We start from the raw sequence: 20,117 nt of genomic DNA, 5'->3' as shown, positions 1-20,117 counted from the left end.
ATAAGTGTGCTTTTACTTTAAAAAAATTAGTTGAAATGTCGCTACTACGTGCTCAGTCCTGTGTGTACTTGGACGCAGTCGCGGGTAACAGCTAGTAAAATTCTAACAATAGAACGCAAAGTAAAAGTGATAAAAGACTGACTAAAAATCTTAGCTACCAGGTCCAAATTTAAAAAAAAAAATATGTCATGCATTTGTATTGATCCCTATATATTATTATACTCTTTGGTAGTGATCTATAGGTATTCTTTGTTCACGAACCACGAACGCCTCATTGGCTATTGCGTATCATACCGTATTCATACCCACCAATTGGCTATTTTCATTTTGTTCGCGACGAGTGACGACTGAAGGGCGACGTTTTAAGTTTCGTTTCGTCTGCCATTTGCAAAGGCTACAGCTGTGATCCAGCTACCTTATTTATATGGTTTTATTTTCTCAGCTATAACTTCTTGCAAAAGTGGTTGCACTATAATTCTATTAAATAACCAGAAAAATGTGTGACAATGTGGAGGTAAAGGTAAAATATATGATTTTATTTTGTTAAAATCATCCATTGTCTATTTCTGTAGCCTTGTCAATTCTAAAATATTTAAATCGTAGGTAAATAAAGACATAACTTGTCCGGAATAATGATTGGCTCAATTCCGATACTAAAATTGTAATTGTAAGTTACAATTATTGTAAAAAAAACTAACTTCCTTCATTTTTACTTTAATTACATATTACTCATTAGTTAACGCTATCAAAACATCTTTCCTTTTTATTTTTCTCTACATCAGTACGAAGGAAAATACCACACGCAATACAAGATGAAGATTTATGCAATCTGTCATTGATATATCGGGATAGAACAACTGCAGCTACTTTAATCTAGTGATATTGTTCTTTTTTACAAACGAATTTGAACTGTACAATGGTGACTGCTAGTTTTTGTTTTCTTTAAACCCTAGCGACCGTGAGCAAAACCCAGATAAATCTATTCTGCTTATCTTTCACCTTTCTGGCTACTGTATACTATTATTTCATATACTCGTCTTTCACTGGTGTTCAGTGTAAGTGGAACTGACAAAATTCACATTGCTCTCCTACAGAAACTCAAAAAAATTCTCTTTATCCTTTTCTGTACTTCTGACAATAGGTTTGCAAAGTTATTACTTAATGATGTTTTGAGAAGTTGAGGTGAGGTTTCTACTTGAAAGGTGATATAAATTAGGATGCATACTTGGTTTTTTATTTATTGATCAAAACACCAAATTTATTTTTTAGCCCGAAACATTATTGAACCTGGATGATCTTTTGCAATGCCCTGTCTGTTATGAAATTCCAACTGGGCAGATTTTTCAATGCAATGAAGGGCACCATGTCTGTGGGCGATGCAAGATGCGTCTTGATGTGTGTCCAGTTTGCAGAGCCTTCTTCTTCGGAACTCGGAATTATGCAATGGAAGAGCTCATAGCAAATTTTAAGAAATTACGTACACATGTACGTGGAGTAAGTATACATATTAAATTGCAAACCTATATGTTTTATTATATAATCCGAGTGATGGATGTTTATTTGTATTTATGTATGTTTAAGTAAGTATATTGTATTAAATATATTGTTGTCTTGTAGACATAGTACAGGATATACCTAATTTGGGACAAGATAATTTGTGTAAGAGTGTGTTAATATTATTATTCATATAACACTTGATTATATCTTAGATATCTTTAGTGCTCAATTTAACCTTCCCAAATCTGCAGTGCCCTCAGGGCAATAGATATTTCAGTTACACCAAAACACCTTTTTGCAGCATGGCACCCTACTCCCTCACCAAATTCTGACCCTTATTTTGTTTATAAGTTGGTTTATTTTGCATGGTCTTATTGCTACGATAGCTTTCTGATACATTCTTTCAAATCACCCTAATTATAAGCAACCTATTGATACATGTTAAATAATACACATTGACAGACAAGACAGAAAGGTGCGAGCGCCATAATCACACCGATCTACACCTAACCTCACGCTGATCAGACAGCTCCAATTTGCTTTGGTTAATACAATTCATTATCATATACATGCTATTTATTTAAAAATCTCTCATAATCACCTTTCCAAACATTCAAACGTCAGTAGAATTCACTGATTTGATTCTTTATCTATATATATAAAAATGAATTGCTGTTCGCTAGTCTCGCTAAAACTCGAAAACGGACGGACCGATTTGGCTAATTTTGGTCTTGAATTATTTGTGGAAGTCCAGAGAAGGTTTAAAAGGAGAATAAATAGGAAAATGCTGCTAATTAAATAAAAACAACAAATTTGTTTTTACTTTGATGTGTCCATACATAATTTCTATGAGAGAATTTATTGACGCACGGTTTGACAGTTCTGCTGTGAAACAATTTCAGTATAACAACAGGGTGCATATTTTACGAAGTAATTCTTGATGTTCTGATATATTATTGACGAATTCATAAAAAACATTATTTTATTTATTATATACAGAACAATGTTTGTCGGGTCAGCTAGTAATTTATATAATTGAACATAATTATATTAATTACTTGAACAGTACTTTACAAAAGTGCAAGTTGACTAATAAAGTGGTGAGGGATGATATTTCTCATTGTAGTTTTTATACAGTGCAGTCAAAGTGGCTTAGGTAAGACCTGCCTGAAAGCACAAGCTTTTGTTGGGGTATATGAATACAGCCTTCAGTAACCATGTTATTAACAAATGTTAAAAGATAACCTAGAACTTCTAGTTAGGAAGATTAAAAATTTTATACTACTAAGCGATATTTTAACACATCTTCACACACATTGAAGTCCAGTGCCTGTGTGGTACAAAATACAAGTCTAGTTTTTGTGGAAGAAGAAGACAAACAAGATCACCTGATTTTGTGATCAACTCAAGTCGCATTGTGAGCATGCGACTGGCCAGAATCGCTTGGGGGACCTTTCCAACCCTTAAAAATATAACATAATTTGGGGTGTGGTTTTAATGCTTTTTTCTCAGGAATGGTGCATTATCTTGTACTTGATGCCGGCTAGATTGTGGGAACCACAACAGCGCCTATTTCTGCCGTTAAACAGAATGTGTAAGCTGTGTTAAATTACTGAGTAAATAAGTCTTAACATCTAATGTCTCAAGTTGACAAGAATTATGTTTAGCAATGCATTGTAATGGGTGTATCAATTACCATCAGCTAAACATCCTGCTCGTCTCATCCAATAGTCATAAAAAAATATGCTAAGGTTTAACCCTCTTTTTTAATTGAAATGTAAAATCATGAATATGGAGAATAAAACATTATTTTCTTTTGCCATTCCAGTCCATTAAATAATTTAGTGGAGATTATAGCTTTAATAATACTGGTCTCAGATGAGTAATTTGTAGGTGTGTACCATTACACACAAGTGGTCACACATTACATTACAAGTGGTCACAGAAACTCGCCCATTGGTACCCGAGAGGTGCTAAAAGAAAGAGAGGCAGACAGATACTAAGATAGGAAGATGACATAAAGAAGGTTGCTGGACCAGTTTGGAGTAGAGAAGCGCGGGAGAGAGAGCACTGGAAGGTCCTAGAGGAGGCCTATGCCAGTGGACAAGCTAGACACATTGTTAAAAAATAGAGGAAAAAAAAATAATAAAACATGTTACTACATAACTAATGTCTAGAAATAAAGGCTATCTTTATCTCTTTATCTTTACCTTTACATAGCCTTGGTGCATCAATTTTCAGCCTCAACTTACGGGAAGGCACTCTTGTTTAATAATAAGAATTTCGCTTTGCATTGCATAATTGTAGTCAAAAATTTTATTATGGCATTTATTTTATCTGTCGGAATGTACTTAGTAATAACCGGTAGGGTCTGTCTAAAAGTCTAGCTAGGAGTATGTTTAAAAAAAAAGGTTTTTGCCAGTCCCTCCTGGAGCATCAGAAAGACACAAACCATCTTCACCACTGACAAATTCTTCAAATGTGGAATGGCCTTCATTATTTTTCACTTTAAAGAAACAGTATTGTAATCTAGTTCTCGCATTAAATCTCTACCAACTTCCCCAATTCATTGTGATGTTTGCTTTCCAAAATTAGATAAATCTTTTCAAGTAATAGTTATCACTTGGTCTTCAAAATTTGTTATCGCGTATGTAAGTAATGTAAATTAAATTATTCATTTGCAGATTTATTTTTGTACCGTTCCCACTATATAATCAAAACCAAATTCAAAGTTCACGTTTGACTTCTTTTGGACTCAAAACGATGTTTCGTAACCCTTTTTCATTCCCACACAGATAAAAATTTCAAAAACACTAGATTAAACATTTATTGATTTTTAAGTGACTAAATACAAAGTTTCATTGTGTCATCTTTAATTACTCAATTGTCATTAACTAAAAAAAATATGTTAGTTGGAAAATAAAATTAAAATGTAAATTAATTTAAATAAATCACAGGAGTAATAGAGTAAATTATTAATCCACATACACTAAATTAATAAAGCTATGTTATGTATTCAAGTATAAAATTTAAAACTTGGTATTTACAGAAAAATAGCACAATGGATTCTGTATCATCCGACAGCAGTTCACAAGCGAAAGAAACAACTTCCACAGAAGCTGAGGAAGAGCAAGTTACTGAAGGGAGCAGTTCAAATAATGATAGTGTATGTATTTCTTATGTATTATTTGTGAATGTCAAGGTGTTCACTTCGGATCAGGCAAACTACAGGCCTATTGCTATTACCTCCCTACTCTCCAAAATCATGGAGACCATAATTAACCGCCAGCTCTTGGTATACCTTGAGGGTCACCAGTTGATCAACGACCGGCAGTACGGCTTTCGCCATGGTCGGTCGACTGGCGATCTTCTGGTATACCTAACACATAGATGGGCGGCGGCTATTGAAAGCAAGGGGGAAGGCCTGGCAGTTGGTCTGGATATAGCGAAGGCCTTTGATCGTGTATGGCACAAGGCGCTCCTCGCAAAACTTCCATCATTTGGGCTTCCCGAGAGCTTATGCAAGTGGACCTCCAGCTTCCTCACTGGGCGCAGCATACAGGTCGTTATCGACGGTTATTGCTCGAATCCCAAGCCCGTGAACGCTGGAGTGCCCCAAGGCTGTGTGCTATCTCCCACGCTGTTTCTTCTGCATATCAATGATATGTTGGACACCGCCAACATGCATTGCTATGCAGACGATAGCACTGGTGATGCCGTATACACGGGCCATGCAGGTCTCTCTCGGGAAAACGTCGAGCAGTGCCGGGAGAAACTTGTGTCTTCTACCGAGTCCTCTCTCGAGAAGGTCGCGGAATGGGGTAAGTTGAACCTTGTCCAATTTAACCCCCAGAAGACTCAAGTTTGCGCGTTTACCACTAAAAAAACCCCATTTGCCGTATCACCGCTCTTCGAGAACACTTCCCTTAAAGCCTCGCCTAGTATCGGAATACTGGGTCTCGAAATCTCGAGCGATTGCCAATTCCGTGGCCATCTGGAGGGCAAAGCCAAATTGGCTTCGAAGAAACTGGGCGTCATAAATAGAGCACGGCAATACTTCATGCCGGCCCACATTCTAGCGCTGTACAAAGCGCAGGTCCGGCCTCACATGGAGTATTGCTGTCATCTCTGGTCTGGCGCACCCCAGTATCAGCTCGATCCATTTGACCGCGTGCAACGCAGAGCAGCTCGAATTGTCGGGGACCTAGCGCTCTGTGAACGGCTGGATCACTTGGCGTTGCGTAGAGACGTCGCTTCATTGTGTGTCTTCTACCGCATTTATCACGGGGAGTGTTCTGAAGAGCTGACCAACCGCACTGTGGCGGTCCTCCACAGTGCGGTTTTCAAGGAGCTTTCTTCCTCGCACTGCGAAGCTGTGGAATGAACTTCCTTGTGCGGTGTTTCCGGGACGATACGACATGGGTACCTTCAAGAAAAGCGCGTACACCTTCCTTAAAGGCCGGAGACACTCCTGTGATTCCTCTGGTGTTGCAGGAGAGTGTGGGCGGCGGTGATCACTTAACACCAGGTGACCCGTACGCTCGTTTGTCCTCCTATTCCATAAAAAAAAAGGTGTTTTGGAACACAGAGTATGGGTGAAAGCAGATTAGACTACACAAATTAATAATGTGAGTAAGGTACCTTGTTGGGAACAGTATTAATTCCAAAATCAGTATGAGAATGTCCTCAACAGTACTAAGAATAAGAGAGCTCGTAAGAAATAATTTAAAGATACCAAAGGATGAAGAGTTAAAAAATGAATACTGAATCATTGAAATTATTTTAAATGTTAATGCTGTGCTTATTAATTTACTTTGAAGATCTATAAGTATAAGATGTTAACACACACAGTCTCTTTCATCTATTATTAAATATTTATCCCTTTATTTTCTCTAAAATAATTGCCTCTTATCTCTTTGATTTAATAATTGTTCAGGGGGAATAGTATTTTCGCCTATAGTATATGTAAACTTTTAATAAAATCTCTTTGGACTATTGTGATTGATGACACTAAAGAGGTTACATCACAAAAAATAAATAAACTAGTAAAATCTTGTTTCCATTTCTCTTTCTGTCCAAATATCAGTAGTTATGAATCAGTTTTGAGACATATGAAAACAGCTAGGAACACCAACTCCTCGAAAATTAGATAATACATGAGCTCCCTGAATGGCAACTTATGAATCATGTACCCACGTGCGATTCTTTACTGTGACTTAATCACACTTTTTGGAAGAGTTTCATAACAGGTGATGAAAAGTGTATCACATACGACAAGAACATCCAAAAAAGGTCTTGGTCAAAGGTCGGTAAGGCTTAAAAGACTCGCGCAAAATAGGTGATAAATAAGGTGATGCTTTGTGTATAGTGGAATTTGAAGGCATTGTTCATTATGAGCTTTTACCACCAAGCAGGAACATCAATTTGGATCTCTACCAACAACAATTACTGATGTGATTAAGGAAAGAAGTTGAGAGAAACCGGAACTTATAATAGAAGCGATGTGTGCTTTCTTAACAATAACACACATTTTTAGTGACCCAGAAAAAATTAAATAGTCTGGCTGGGAGGCATTTATGCATTTACCTTGAACCTACAGATTTTCTCTTGTTTCGGTCTTCAGAATTGTTTGGGCAGTGTTCGGTAACATAAAGAGAGCACAGCCAACACTACTTAACATGCTTTTTTTTTATAAGAAGTCTCAAAATGTCTGCAGCAATCTGATCATTTTATAACGTGGCAAAAGGTCATCAAACAAAATGGCACATAATATATATTACTTTAAATAGACTTCAAAAACAATGTAGAATACCATAATGTGATTTTTTTTCCCCAATCTAGTATAAGCAGAAATTGGAACTAAAGTTATAATCATTATAAATCTCATCAATGTTTCTACCCTGCTACAGGCAAGCCATCACACAACTTTATTAAGATTTCTCTGAAATCACTGGCTATCAATCTAAATTTGTAATAGTTTGTTCATTTGTTTTATCAGTGGCGCTCCAGTCCACCGCTGCCACCCAAGGGGATGTTCCGATGTCTCTGCTGCCTGGGAAAGACAGTACGCTTACCATCGGGACGGCTTCTAAACCACCTGCGATATTTTCATGCCCCAGATCTTATTGAGGTAAGGTTACATTCATTTTAGTTGTCACAATAAAGGAGTTTGAGAGATTTATACATTTGATACAAAAAAAAAACAATTTATTTATTTTAACAACAGTTTAATTAACTGTCTTAGGTTAGCTTTGTTTTTAATTTCTATTTACTACGCAGTCAAAGGCTGTTGTGTGGTCAATAAAGCAAAGGACAACAGGACAATTGAATTACCTGCTCTTCTCGATAATTTGGCGAAAGTTCAGTATTTGTTGACTGCTTTTCAGTCAATCTGTGGGCTTTAAAATATATATGTTGTAGTTATGCAAAATATTTTTACCTATATTCATTATCTGTTGCAGAGCCGCTCTGACAACGGGGAATACACCCAAGTATGGCAAATATCTACAGTGCCCGGGAGGATTGTCACAGCTATACGTGTTGCAGACATGGGCGTGTTCTTCCTGATTATTGAGATGGAGTGTAAGTAGAATGAGAATTTAAATATAGTTATTTATGCAACTGTTGTGTAATAAGGGGTATTAAAAAACGAATGTGGGTTTATTCGCCTCGTGTGATAATAGTATCACATGATTCTGAAACAGTTAGCTTACTGCTAACATTAAAACAGCCAGTCCTAGTAGTAACTTAATATCATCCATTACTGATTTTATACAAATAAACTTAGTGTTAACGAAATACTTAATTATTTATTTTAGTAGTAACATACATTTTGTATTGTGCAATTATTAATATTCACTTGAATATTATGTTCTTTTGCAGCGTTTAAAATATCCGGCGGTGTTCTGTCAAAACTTCAATCGCTCATTTTTTTTCAAGAAAAATGGCGGAGTTTCGAATAACCTACTTTTTTTTACGGTGCGCCACGTTCTGGTAGTGTGGAACGCGCGTAAACGAAAATGTTCTTTTTTTGAAATTCATACAGATACCACGCACCGAGCAATAAGAATGTGGCTGTTTGTTGATACTCTTTGGGCATGAATCGATCGAAAAAAAAAATCGAGTTTTAGCGAGACTAACGAACAGCAATTCATTTTTATATTTATATAGAAAGATAGATTAAATTGTAAAAATAGAAGAGATTGTTAAACTCTCTAAGGAACAACTAATTATGATGGCATGTATAGAATTATAGCAATATATTATTGTAAGTGTATACCGCCCCCTACTAACTCATATAAACAGTTTCAACATAGAATGGAGGAGCATAAAAATGTAGCAAAACCAGCAAGTGTGTGGAAATTTCAATTTAAACTTAGTTGAACCTTCTGTCAATTGTACTAACCTTAAAAAAAAATTCAAATTTTAAATTTGTTCAATGCGTTTTGGGAACAATATTTTTACAAATGTTATTATTATTAGTTAACTTATATCTTCAGTCCGACCATAGTGGGCAACTTATAAAGGTAAATAAAAGATTGGACAGTGTCAGACCAAAAAAGGTGACAATTTTACTGGTAGCCGTCTTGAAAGGCTTAGAAATAATTTGGTAAATACCTAACCGTTTTACACTGAGGGGAAAGTGCTAATTTGCACTCCAATATAAGTCGTAAACGCTTATATGACCTTTATTATGAGAAACATTACCATAAAAGTGAAGAATTCAAAATATATGTACAAAATTACTCCAAACTCTTTAAAGTAGTTTGTCATGAAGCGAAGACGTCACTTTTCATTGCAGATAAAATTAAAGACAAGTATAATAAAATAAAAGCAACTTGGAATATAATAATTAATAATGAAACTGGTAGGTCAAGTTGCCGTAACACTTCTACTTGTTTAAATATTAATAATCGCGTTATGAATTCGGAAATAGAAATTGCAAATGAATTTGATGAATTCTTCTCCGAAATCACTTGCATTTTTGTAAATTATTGAATAATCAATTTGGTTTCACTAGGGGGTTATAAAAAATTAATACGGGTATGAGACTCATAGAACACGTCTTTGATGCCTGGGAAGAGTCACAGGATGCATTGGGCAACTTTCCTCCAATAATTAAAGCATTATGGAGTAAATAATACAGCCCCAAATCTGTTAAAATCATATTTAAGCGAAACAGTTCAGATAGTCAACGGAAATGGCAAACGGTCTTCGGGTAAACATGTAAGAATAGGTGTTCCGCAAGGTTTTATTTTCAGTCTTTTCTTGTTTCTTATACGTAGGTCACACTAAAAGTTTTGCGTAACTTAAAAAAACAACATGTTATAACCAAAACATTATATTTATTGCTTTTCAAAATACTCTCCCTTACATTTTAAACATTTTTTCATGCGATCGAACCATTTTTTAAAACAGGAGGACCACAGATCTGAAGACATGTTTTCTACGTGTTCATTGAACGCTATCACTGCCTCTTCGGAATTGGTAAAAGTAAAACCTCTCATCAAATCTTTGATTTTGGAGAAAACACAAAAATCACAGGGTGCTAGGTAGGGGCTATGTGCAGGATGGGTGATGGATTGTACTTTTTCGGAAGCTAAAAATGACTTAGTTTTGTTGGTCGTGTGTAAAGAAGCGTTGTCATGACAACGTGTAGGACAACGCGGCTTTTTGGTAGTTTTTCACGAACTTTTTACACTCTAACACTCTCGGTAAACAAATGGTAGAATACCACTCGCCATTAACACTCTTTTGACCTTCAAGTGGAATTGTGCAGATGGGACCCGTAGCTGAGAAAAAATTGCGATCATTTTTTTACCAACGTATCTCGCCTGCCTCACTTTTGTTGGCCTGTTCTCATTTTTAAACACCCATTCACAAGATTGCTTTTTTTTCGGGTTCAAAACAATAGATCCACGTTTCGTCTCCTGTGACAATGTCATATACAGCATTAGAATGTCCGTGGTCGTACTTCATCAGCATCTGTGAGCACCATTCCACGTGAGCCCGCTTTTGCTCCGCTGTCAGTTCATGGGGGATCCAACGACAACAAACTTTCAATTCTTCGTGTAAAATTTTCTGAATTTGGCTCATACCATTCCCCAATAGTCCTCGAATTGTCTCATAGGTAATCCGCGGTTTTCTTCAGTTAGCCGCTTAACAGTAGCCACATTATTTTCGTTGACGGCAGTTGAAGGCCGCCCTTCACGAAATTCGTCATGTAAAGAAACCCGACCTCTTTCAAATTCAGCAAATCATCGCCTCATCGTGCTCAAGCAAGGTGCTTCTCTTCCAAAGGCATTTTGAACACGAGCGGCACTGTATTGCGGAGAGAGGGAACTTTTAAAGTTATAAAAAATCATCGCCCTAAAATCTTTTCGACTTAATTCCATTTCGTTGTGATGTGTGATAAAAAACAAGTGACAAATGATTTCCCGCCAATTGTTTTTTTATTACTAAGAAGGTTGCAACGTTTCAAAAACATATACTTTACATTCGAAATTCAAATAGTTCCAATTAGCTAGAAGTGCGAAACTTTTAGTGTGCCCCATGTATATTATATTAACGACGATATTTTGCTGTGGGGTCATGCTGCTGACATTGATATAGTGTTTGCTCTGCAAAACAGAGCTGTTCGTGCTATATATCAGCTTGGTTATAGATAGTCACTCAAAGAAATATTATGACTTAATTGTCAGTACATTTACGAAAATTTTAAATATTACGTTCACAAAAATCGTCATGACTATTGTATAGCAATAACAAAGACAGTACAATATTGTATATTTTATTAAAAAGAGCAAATGGTGTCACAGTAAAAGGCATTTATTAAATTAAAACACCTCATTACGATGATGCTGTTTTCAATCTGTAAAATGTGAAGGCCACAATACTTGTGCTTAGCCATCCATCTAAAAACAATAGCTGTGCTACTTTCTCATTATCAAAATAATTTAATTTAAGGTGGTTACTAATATAATAATATTTACTTTTCACAATCCTGCCTTTTACTACACCTTTTAATTCAATATTGTTATAATATAATCCCTACTTTTTTTTTAAATGAAAATAAGGGACGAGACAAGCAGGACGTTCAGCTGATGGTTATTGATGCGCTCTGCCCATTACACCTTCAGACATAAGTCACCTTGAGACATAAGATGATTCGCCCAGTAATTTCACTAGCTACGGCGACCTTCAGACCGAAACACAGTAATGTCTACACATTACTGCTTCACGGCAGAAATAGGCGCCGTTGTGGTACCAATAATCTAGCCGGCATCCTGTGCAAAGGAGCCTCCCACTGGTATAAATTTAAATTAACAATATAGGTGGCGTAAACGGTGCTAACGTGACCTGATGCTTGCTTAGCGATTTTTGATTTATTTTTTGTTTCATTATATAAACTGTATATAATATATAACTGATATAATATATGTACATAACTATTAATAATCAGTCTTTGGTAATGTATCTTATACAATTATACTCTATAATAATATCATTTTGTATTTATGTTGTAGATGACTCGTTCCATGGATGGTTGACCATGGCATCGGATTCATGGATCACTCATACATTTTCGTACACTCTGACCATAACTGGCAACGACCGTGAAGCAATATTCACGGATTCTGTAAGTATATAAAAATTATCTGTACTCTACAAGAAATGAAGGTACTAATATGTAAATAGTAAAAATATAATAAGGAATGGATGATTTGTTGTTATATTGGCACAACTGTTTATGTCTAGTTGAGAAATACCTCATATGAGGAGGATATCCCTCAAATTCAAATATCCAAAATAGGATATGATATTATTTATTAAAAGTCAAAAACTATCACCCATTCGAAAAAGTATGCCTCAGACCTGAGAAGAACGGGCGCAAGAAACTCTTTTTTTTTTTTTTTTTTTTTTTTTTTATGGAATAGGAGGACAAACGAGCGTACGGGTCACCTGGTGTTAAGTGATCACCGCCGCCCACACTCTCCTGCAACACCAGAGGAATCACAAGAGCGTTGCCGGCCTTTAAGGAAGGTGTACACGCTTTTCTTGAAGGTACCCATGTCGTATCGTCCCGGAAACACCGCACAAGGAAGCTCATTCCACAGCTTCGTGGTACGAGGAAGAAAGCTCCTTGAAAACCGCACTGTGGTCCAGATGGTGGGGATGATATCGTAACTTGTGGCGTGTCGTGCGAAGGTGAAATTCGGCGGCAGGAATCAGGTTGAACAGTTCTTCGGAACACTCCCCGTGATAAATGCGGTAGAAGACACACAATGAAGCGACGTCTCTACGCAACGCCAAGTGATCCAGCCGTTCACAGAGTACTGGGTCCCCGACAATTCGAGCTGCTCTGCGTTGCACGCGGTCAAATAGATCGAGCTGATACTGGGGTGCGCCAGACCAGAGATGACAGCAATACTCCATGTGAGGCCGGACCTGCGCTTTGTAGAGCGCTAGAATGTGGGCCGGCTTGAAGTATTGCCGTGCTCTATTTATGACGCCCAGTTTCTTTGAAGCCAGTTTGGCTTTGCCCTCCAGATGGCCACGGAATTGGCAATTGCTCGAGATTTCGAGACCCAATATTCCGATACTAGGCGAGGCTTTAAGGGAAGTGTTCTCGAAGAGCGGTGATACGGCAAATGGGGTTTTTTTAGTGGTAAACGCGCAAACTTGAGTCTTCTGGGGGTTAAATTGGACAAGGTTCAACTTACCCCATTCCGCGACCTTCTCGAGAGAGGACTCGATAGAAGACACAAGTTTCTCCCGGCACTGGTCGATGTTTTCCCGAGAGAGACCTGCATGGCCCGTGTATACGGCATCACCAGTGCTGTCGTCTGCATAGCAATGCATGTTGGCGGTGTCCAACATATCATTGATATGCAGAAGAAACAGCGTGGGAGATAGCACACAGCCTTGGGGCACTCCAGCGTTCACGGGCTTGGGATTCGAGCAATAACCGTCGATAACGTCCTGTATGCTGCGCCCAGTGAGGAAGCTGGAGGTCCACTTGCATAAGCTCTCGGGAAACCCAAATGATGGAAGTTTTGCGAGGAGCGCCTTGTGCCATACACGATCAAAGGCCTTCGCTATATCCAGACCAACTGCCAGGCCTTCCCCCTTGGTTTCAATAGCCGCCGCCCATCTATGTGTTAGGTATACCAGAAGATCGCCAGTCGACCGACCATGGCGAAAGCCGTACTGCCGGTCGTTGATCAACTGGTGACCCTCAAGGTATACCAAGAGCTGGCGGTTAATTATGCTCTCCATGATTTTGGAGAGTAGGGAGGTAATAGCAATAGGCCTGTAGTTTGCCGGATCCGAACTGTCTTCTTTTTTTGGGATTGGATGGACAAGGGCTGACTTCCATGAATCAGGGACTACGCCTTTTGAATAAGAGTGCCGGAATAAACGCGTTAGCACCGGCGTGAACTCAGGGGCACACGTTCTAAGCACGATTGGAGAAATGCCATCCGGCCCGCTCGACTTCCTGACGTCCAACGAAAACAGAGCTCGCCTAACAGTTTTCTGTCGGAACTGTACTTCAGGCATGGAGCTCTGACACCGCGGGATGGTCGGCGGTGTTTTTCCGTTGTCGTCAAGAGTCGAGTTGGAGGCAAAAAGAGTGCACAGGAGATCGGCTTTCTCTTTTGCAGTATGGGCCAGGGTGTCATTCCTCATGTGCAACGGCGGCATGGACGGCTGGTTGAAGTTACCAAGAGCAGCTTTCGACAACGACCAGAACTTGCGTGTTCCGGTCGGGTAACTGGAAAGCTGCTCGCCAATTTTGACGACGTGCTTCGATTTCGCACGGGCGATTTGCCGCATAAAAAATCTGGAGGCACGGTTATATTTCCTCTTCAGAACTTTGCAGTTCGGATCCTTTGAGCCCAGCGCCGCAACCCAAGTTCGATACGCCTGTTTTTTGCATGCTGCTTTAACTGACGCATCGAACCAGGGCTGTGATCTGCCACCGATCGGTACTACAGAGCTTGGTATAAAAATATCCATGCCCTGCAGTATCACATCGGCTACTGCAACGGCGCAGGCACTAGGATCATCCGAAGGGAAACAAACCCTGCCCCAAGGGTAGGATGCAAAAAAGGAACGCATCCTATCCCAATCTGCTGACTTGTAGTGCCAAACGCGGCGGGTCGCTGGTGGTTTGCGACGTTGGCGTCGGATAGGCACTACACTCCTGACCACGCAATGGTCGGACGTTCCGAGAGGGGCGTCGACAGAGACCTGGTAACCATCGGGATGTGTAGTCAGCAGAAGATCTAATAAGGACGGCATGTGGCTATCCACATCCGGGAGCCGCGTCGGCGACTCAACCAATTGGGACAGACCATACGCCAATGCAAAATTATGCACAGATCGCCCTGCGTAGTCTGTGGTACGTGATCCAAGCCATACGGCATTGTGCCCGTTGAAATCACCCAAGACTACGATTTCAGCGGAGGGGATCTGAGCAAGCACGTCATCAAATGCCGCTTGAACGCAGCCCATGAGGTGATCCGTTTCTGCGTTACCACTATGGGACCTGTAGACACACGCATAGATGCGGACGCGGTCCTCTAAATCTACGCGGAGCCAGAGAGTAGACAGGCCCCCACCCTCAAAATTGCCGAGAGGGCGACAGCAGATATCCTCCCTAACGTACACACATACCCCGGCATGAGGCATGAAATTATGCTCAATTTTGTACCCGGGGTACGTTAAATATGACGTATCGCTAGGTCGAGATATCTGCGTCTCCGTAAGGAAACACAAGGCCGGCTGCGCCGTCTCAAGGTGGTGGTGGACGGCGTTTAAGTTGGAGTGAATTCCCCGGATGTTATAAAAGTCCACATTAAGCGTGAACGGGGTGCCGTGGTGTTGCTGCCCTGTTTGTCCTGTGACATACGCGGTACTGTGCCCTCCCCAGAATACGAGGGGCAGCCCGAGCGCGAATGCTCGGGGAGGGATTCTCCGGCTCTACAAGAGCCGGTACCCTCCTGGGGTAATTTCTTTTTTAGGACCGCTCTCATATTTTGTTTGGGGGGGGGGGGGAATGGCCTCCGGTCCTCGACACTAACCTATGCGAAACATAGCGGCACTAGGCCGCTACTTCACGCCGGTATTCTGTGCGAGTGTGGTAAGTAACCCGGACGAGTCTGGCCCGATTGTGCTGACGTCATAAGACAGCAGCGTGACACACTTTCAAAAAGCCCGTAGTCGCCTCTTACGACACCCTTGGACCTGGGACTACCCTATTCTTTTTACGCCCCGGGGCAGCACAGGGCAAACAACTCAGGAAAAAAAAGGAAATAGTAACTGATCATTCTCATTCAAGTTTGAGTCGAACCGAAAACGAAAAAACCACACCAACATCAATCTATGATAAGTCATTAATAATGTAATAAGTAGATCAAGTCATGTTGACTGTTTTCTGTGACTATCGCGGTCTTGTGCACTTGGAATTCTTACTGGATGGTCAAATAGTAAATAAAGTAGATTATGAGAGTGACTTGGACGAAGAAGCCCAGATTTGTGGTAAGAAAATTCTTGGATTTTGCACCATGATAATGGGCCTCCACAAGGCAAACATTGTGAACGATTTTTTTCCATCTAGAAACTAACTAAATTTACGACCTCGGCACCCATAGCCATAGGAAACAAGAGAATTTTCGACGAGAACTAAAAGCGATTAGGAATGTTTTGATTATTGGATTATTCATTGTCCTAAGTGTAGTGTGCTCTCAACTTTGAAGGCGATATAATAAATATGAATTAATGACTAACATTTTGTGTATTGACTATTTGTTTACTGTGCAATGTCACAAATTGCCCATTAAAATATTGTCTATGTTGTAGGTGCTGCCATCGAAGTTGTGTGAAGGAACATTGAAGAAACGTGGACACACACTGACTATAACAGGAAATGATGCGCTAGCTTTAGTCAACACGGCGGCTGTCAACGGGAAGTTGTCAGTTCGACGGCTGCCGCTGGACGCGGTCGTGGCTCAGACCCAACCGCGGGTAGTTCTCCGGATCGCCAACCGCGGGAGCGTACAAAGCGGCGGTTCGCCCGCTACACCCGACATTGACAACCTGCATCACGCCGAGGTGCCGCGGTACGTCGACCTCAGCCTGTTCAGCCTCAGCGCTGCGGACAGAGTCGCCCAAACGTATGCAAGACGTCAAACACACGCTGAAGCAGAACAAAGAGAGGCCCAGCAACCGATCATTCCGGACCCATCACCGTCTGAAATGGATCCCGTAGTACCCGTTGTAAATAACAATGGTAGGAGCCCGGGCCAGCAGCCCTTGTCACGAAGTGCTCGAAGACGAATGCGGCAACGGATGAGGGCCGCCCTCAACGTGACGGAGGCCCCGCGGGAGCCGGCACCGGGCAGGCGCCGGGAGGCAGCCAACAATAACACACGAGAACTGCCTACCGTACCTGCTCATTTAATGTCATTCAGTATAAACGGAAACTCCGACCGAGGAAGAATTGCCACAGACAGCCAGCCATTGAGCAGAGGAGGTCAGCGAAACCATAGATAAATTAGTGCTAGGAATGATGTTATCAAATTAATTTTCAAATGACGCATCAATTTTACATTGATTTTTATTTCTTATCTCTCTGGGGTGCTCACATTGTAAGTATATAAATGTAAATAATCCTGGCTTTTCATTATTGATATTAGTGCTGTGATAAAGTTGTACATGAATGAGCAATGCATGCAATTATTTAAATAATACTATTTGTAACTCAAATGACTGTCTGGATGTCCCCAGAGGTAGAATGGACTTGACTTATTTGTTATCAATTAGATATAAATATATGTAATAGGTAATTGACACGATGTTTATGTTTCTTAACAAATTAATTTAGGTGAATTAATTGTTTTCAGAAAAGGACCCAATTTCACCAAAATAATTTTAATTGTATCTAATGGAGTATCAACTCAATGTTTCTTAATTACAGCCAGTGTTGTTAAATTGTTTCAATTAGTTTTAATATTTTCTGATCTCTGTATTTAGTCAGACACAGTCTGTATGCTTTTACTTAATCAAACTACAAATAAATTAATGTTCTATTATGTATCTCTGTATAGTCTGTTAAAACTACTAACAGTGTGGTGAAATTAGCTCTTAAGTACTAGTATATTATTTTACAATTAATTAATATTGCTTGTTATTAGCATAATTTTTTTTTGACATAGATATTTGATTTCAATAATCATTTTTTACAAAACAAATCTCAAATATTACAATTTTGTGTTTCATTGAATAGAATTATCCATCGTTATATTCACCCTATTTGCAAAACAAAACTAAAATTAGAATCGCCAAAGTTGCAAAATATTTATTAGAGGAGTACTTATTGACTGACGGGATTACCGCTCTTGGGCTTTTTCAATCCAATGGAGTGCGTAACTCCTTCGGCCGTACCGTCGACTTTGTTTTGTCCAACGACTCTGAGTACAGACTACAGGTGGCTGATTTTTGTCATGATTCTCTTGTACCCATAACTCATAGACAACTATCATGCTACTCTCTTAATAAAAAATATATTTTTTAATATACATTTACTAAGACGTTTTTCAACCAAGGGGACTATACTTCAATGAACTGCGAATTAGTACTACGTACTAAACTCTTAGAATTATCGATGACGCCGTCAATTATTAATATGAAGTGTGTAGTAAAGTGATCAGCCACTGACCTTCACTATATATCTACCACTTGACTGGCGATCAGTGCTTTTGTGCCTGTTTGATATTCGCCATTTTGGTGCTGTTGGCCATGTAGCGACAATCACTAGTTTTAGTACCACAGGTACTAAAACTAGTGATGACAACAGATGGTGGGAAACTATTTACAAAAAAAAATGTGTACGCATTTCGTTGATTTTTGAAGATTAATTTAACACGAAATTAATTCAAAATGTAAAAATACTTCAGAGTATTGTACGTTCCTTCGCAGCCATTTGAATTGTACGTCAAAAATTAGTTCTTTGGACGCTCGCGAGTGGCGCTTCAAATAGGCACAAAATTTTTGCTGTCAAACATATGCAACAGCCTATCCAGTGTTTTTTTTTATTTATACAGGTCAGTGTGATCAGCACATTCCTTCTAACATTATTTCATATAGTCGATTTCCGAAGTGGTACTCCTCGAATCTGAAAAAACTAACCAAAGAGAAACATACTTACATCTAAAAAATTAAAATTATATGGAAATAGGCCAATGAAGAAGCTTTATTTACGGGCTTGAGTTTAAATTTTAGAAAAAGAATGTTTATAGGTAATAAATATATTTCGTCCGTTGATGCCTCTATTATGTTTAGCCCAAAAAACATTGGTCATTTTTTGAAAAATAAATCAAAATCGCATTCTATTCTAAATAATATGTCTAATCGAAATACTGTGCTTAGTTCCCGTGAAAATATATGTAGGTAACTAATTGTTTTTCAGATTTCTTAAGCAATTTTATAGCAAGTTCTACTGCTACAAATATATCCTCAATATCAAATATTGAGGTAGACGTAGTAGAGTTGTAGAATAAAAAAGCTTCTTTTAAATTTAGATCCCTCTCAATCTGCAGGTCCAGACAATTTGCCAGCTATCTTTTTAATTAATTGTGCTAGTACTATAGCCGTCCCTCTGACGATTTCGTTCCAACGATCACTAGCTCAGGGCATTGTCCCTACCATCTCTCAACTCCCAACAACACGGATTTAAAAAAAATGGGTCTTACTACAACTAATTAAATTCTTCTCAATTCCTGTATTACAGATGCTTCTGCTGACATCAAAACTCACTTCAAGGATTAATACATAAATCAATTTGAAAACAAAATTTTATGAACGATGCGAACGATACTACTATTAACTTTAAAAACATTACAAATTGGAATATAAATACAACAACAATAATACATACTTATATCGCGGCTATGATTTGTACAGTTAAAAATGGCACAATAAGGCGTATTTTTTAATGATAATTAAGTATGCTTCACTTATCATCAAATGACTGGTCTAACTTGAGCCTCGAGTAGGTACGTTTGTACACAAAAGTGGCGACAGGGTAACGCCCACATGCCACTTCCACTAGTTTTTTCTGTTCCGTGTGTAAAACGAAAAAACTTGGCGTGCGGCGAGTGTTATTTATTATTTTGAGTAAATTAAAGAACAAGAAGAGAAGGAAGCGGTGTTGTGGCAATAAAATAAATGTTTAGAATGTTTAATTTCGTAGGTTAGTTAGTTAGGTAATTAAAAATTTTATGTTTCTTGTGTTTCACATCGTTATATATAGTTCACTCACTATTTGCACAATATTGTTTCTCTGTAATGGTTACTTGCATTCATTAGTATAGTTCACTAATAAGTCTTGAAAATTCTAATGTATTTCAGAAAATCTTGAATAGTTGCGACCAAGAAAACAAATAATATACCTAGACGAAACATATATTTCAGCAGCTGAAATGAAAACAGTTATAAAAGATGCATTTGAAAGTATAAGTTATAACACCAGAACATTGAAAAACAATGACAGAGCATACTCTTCATGTTGAACAAAACGAGGTATGGAATAATATAAGAGCTAGAACCTTCGATCA

General features: G+C 38.8%; 1 protein-coding gene across 3 annotated transcripts; it reads left to right on the top strand.

Annotated features, from left to right (window-relative positions):
* Positions 1-327: 327 nt before the first annotated feature.
* Positions 328-17,768, top strand: LOC126971397 (uncharacterized). Of its 3 annotated transcripts, none has more exons than XM_050817709.1 (7): positions 328-514; positions 1,270-1,494; positions 4,547-4,663; positions 7,496-7,627; positions 7,959-8,079; positions 12,024-12,136; positions 16,363-17,768. In XM_050817709.1, the coding sequence occupies exons 1-7, from the start codon at positions 497-499 to the stop codon at positions 17,053-17,055; spliced, it is 1,419 nt and encodes a 472-aa protein (XP_050673666.1). In that variant the 5' UTR covers positions 328-496; the 3' UTR covers positions 17,056-17,768. The 3 variants fall into 3 exon arrangements, with proteins under 3 accessions (XP_050673666.1, XP_050673665.1, XP_050673667.1); XM_050817708.1 differs by having other exon boundaries at positions 328-520; XM_050817710.1 differs by lacking the exons at positions 328-514; positions 1,270-1,494 and adding an exon at positions 1,594-3,091.
* Positions 17,769-20,117: the final 2,349 nt, after the last annotated feature.

The sequence above is a fragment of the Leptidea sinapis genome, chromosome 23 (genome assembly GCF_905404315.1).
Source record: "Leptidea sinapis chromosome 23, ilLepSina1.1, whole genome shotgun sequence".
Classification (NCBI taxonomy): Eukaryota; Metazoa; Arthropoda; class Insecta; order Lepidoptera; family Pieridae; genus Leptidea; species Leptidea sinapis.
This window is presented reverse-complemented; position numbering and strand designations above follow the sequence as displayed.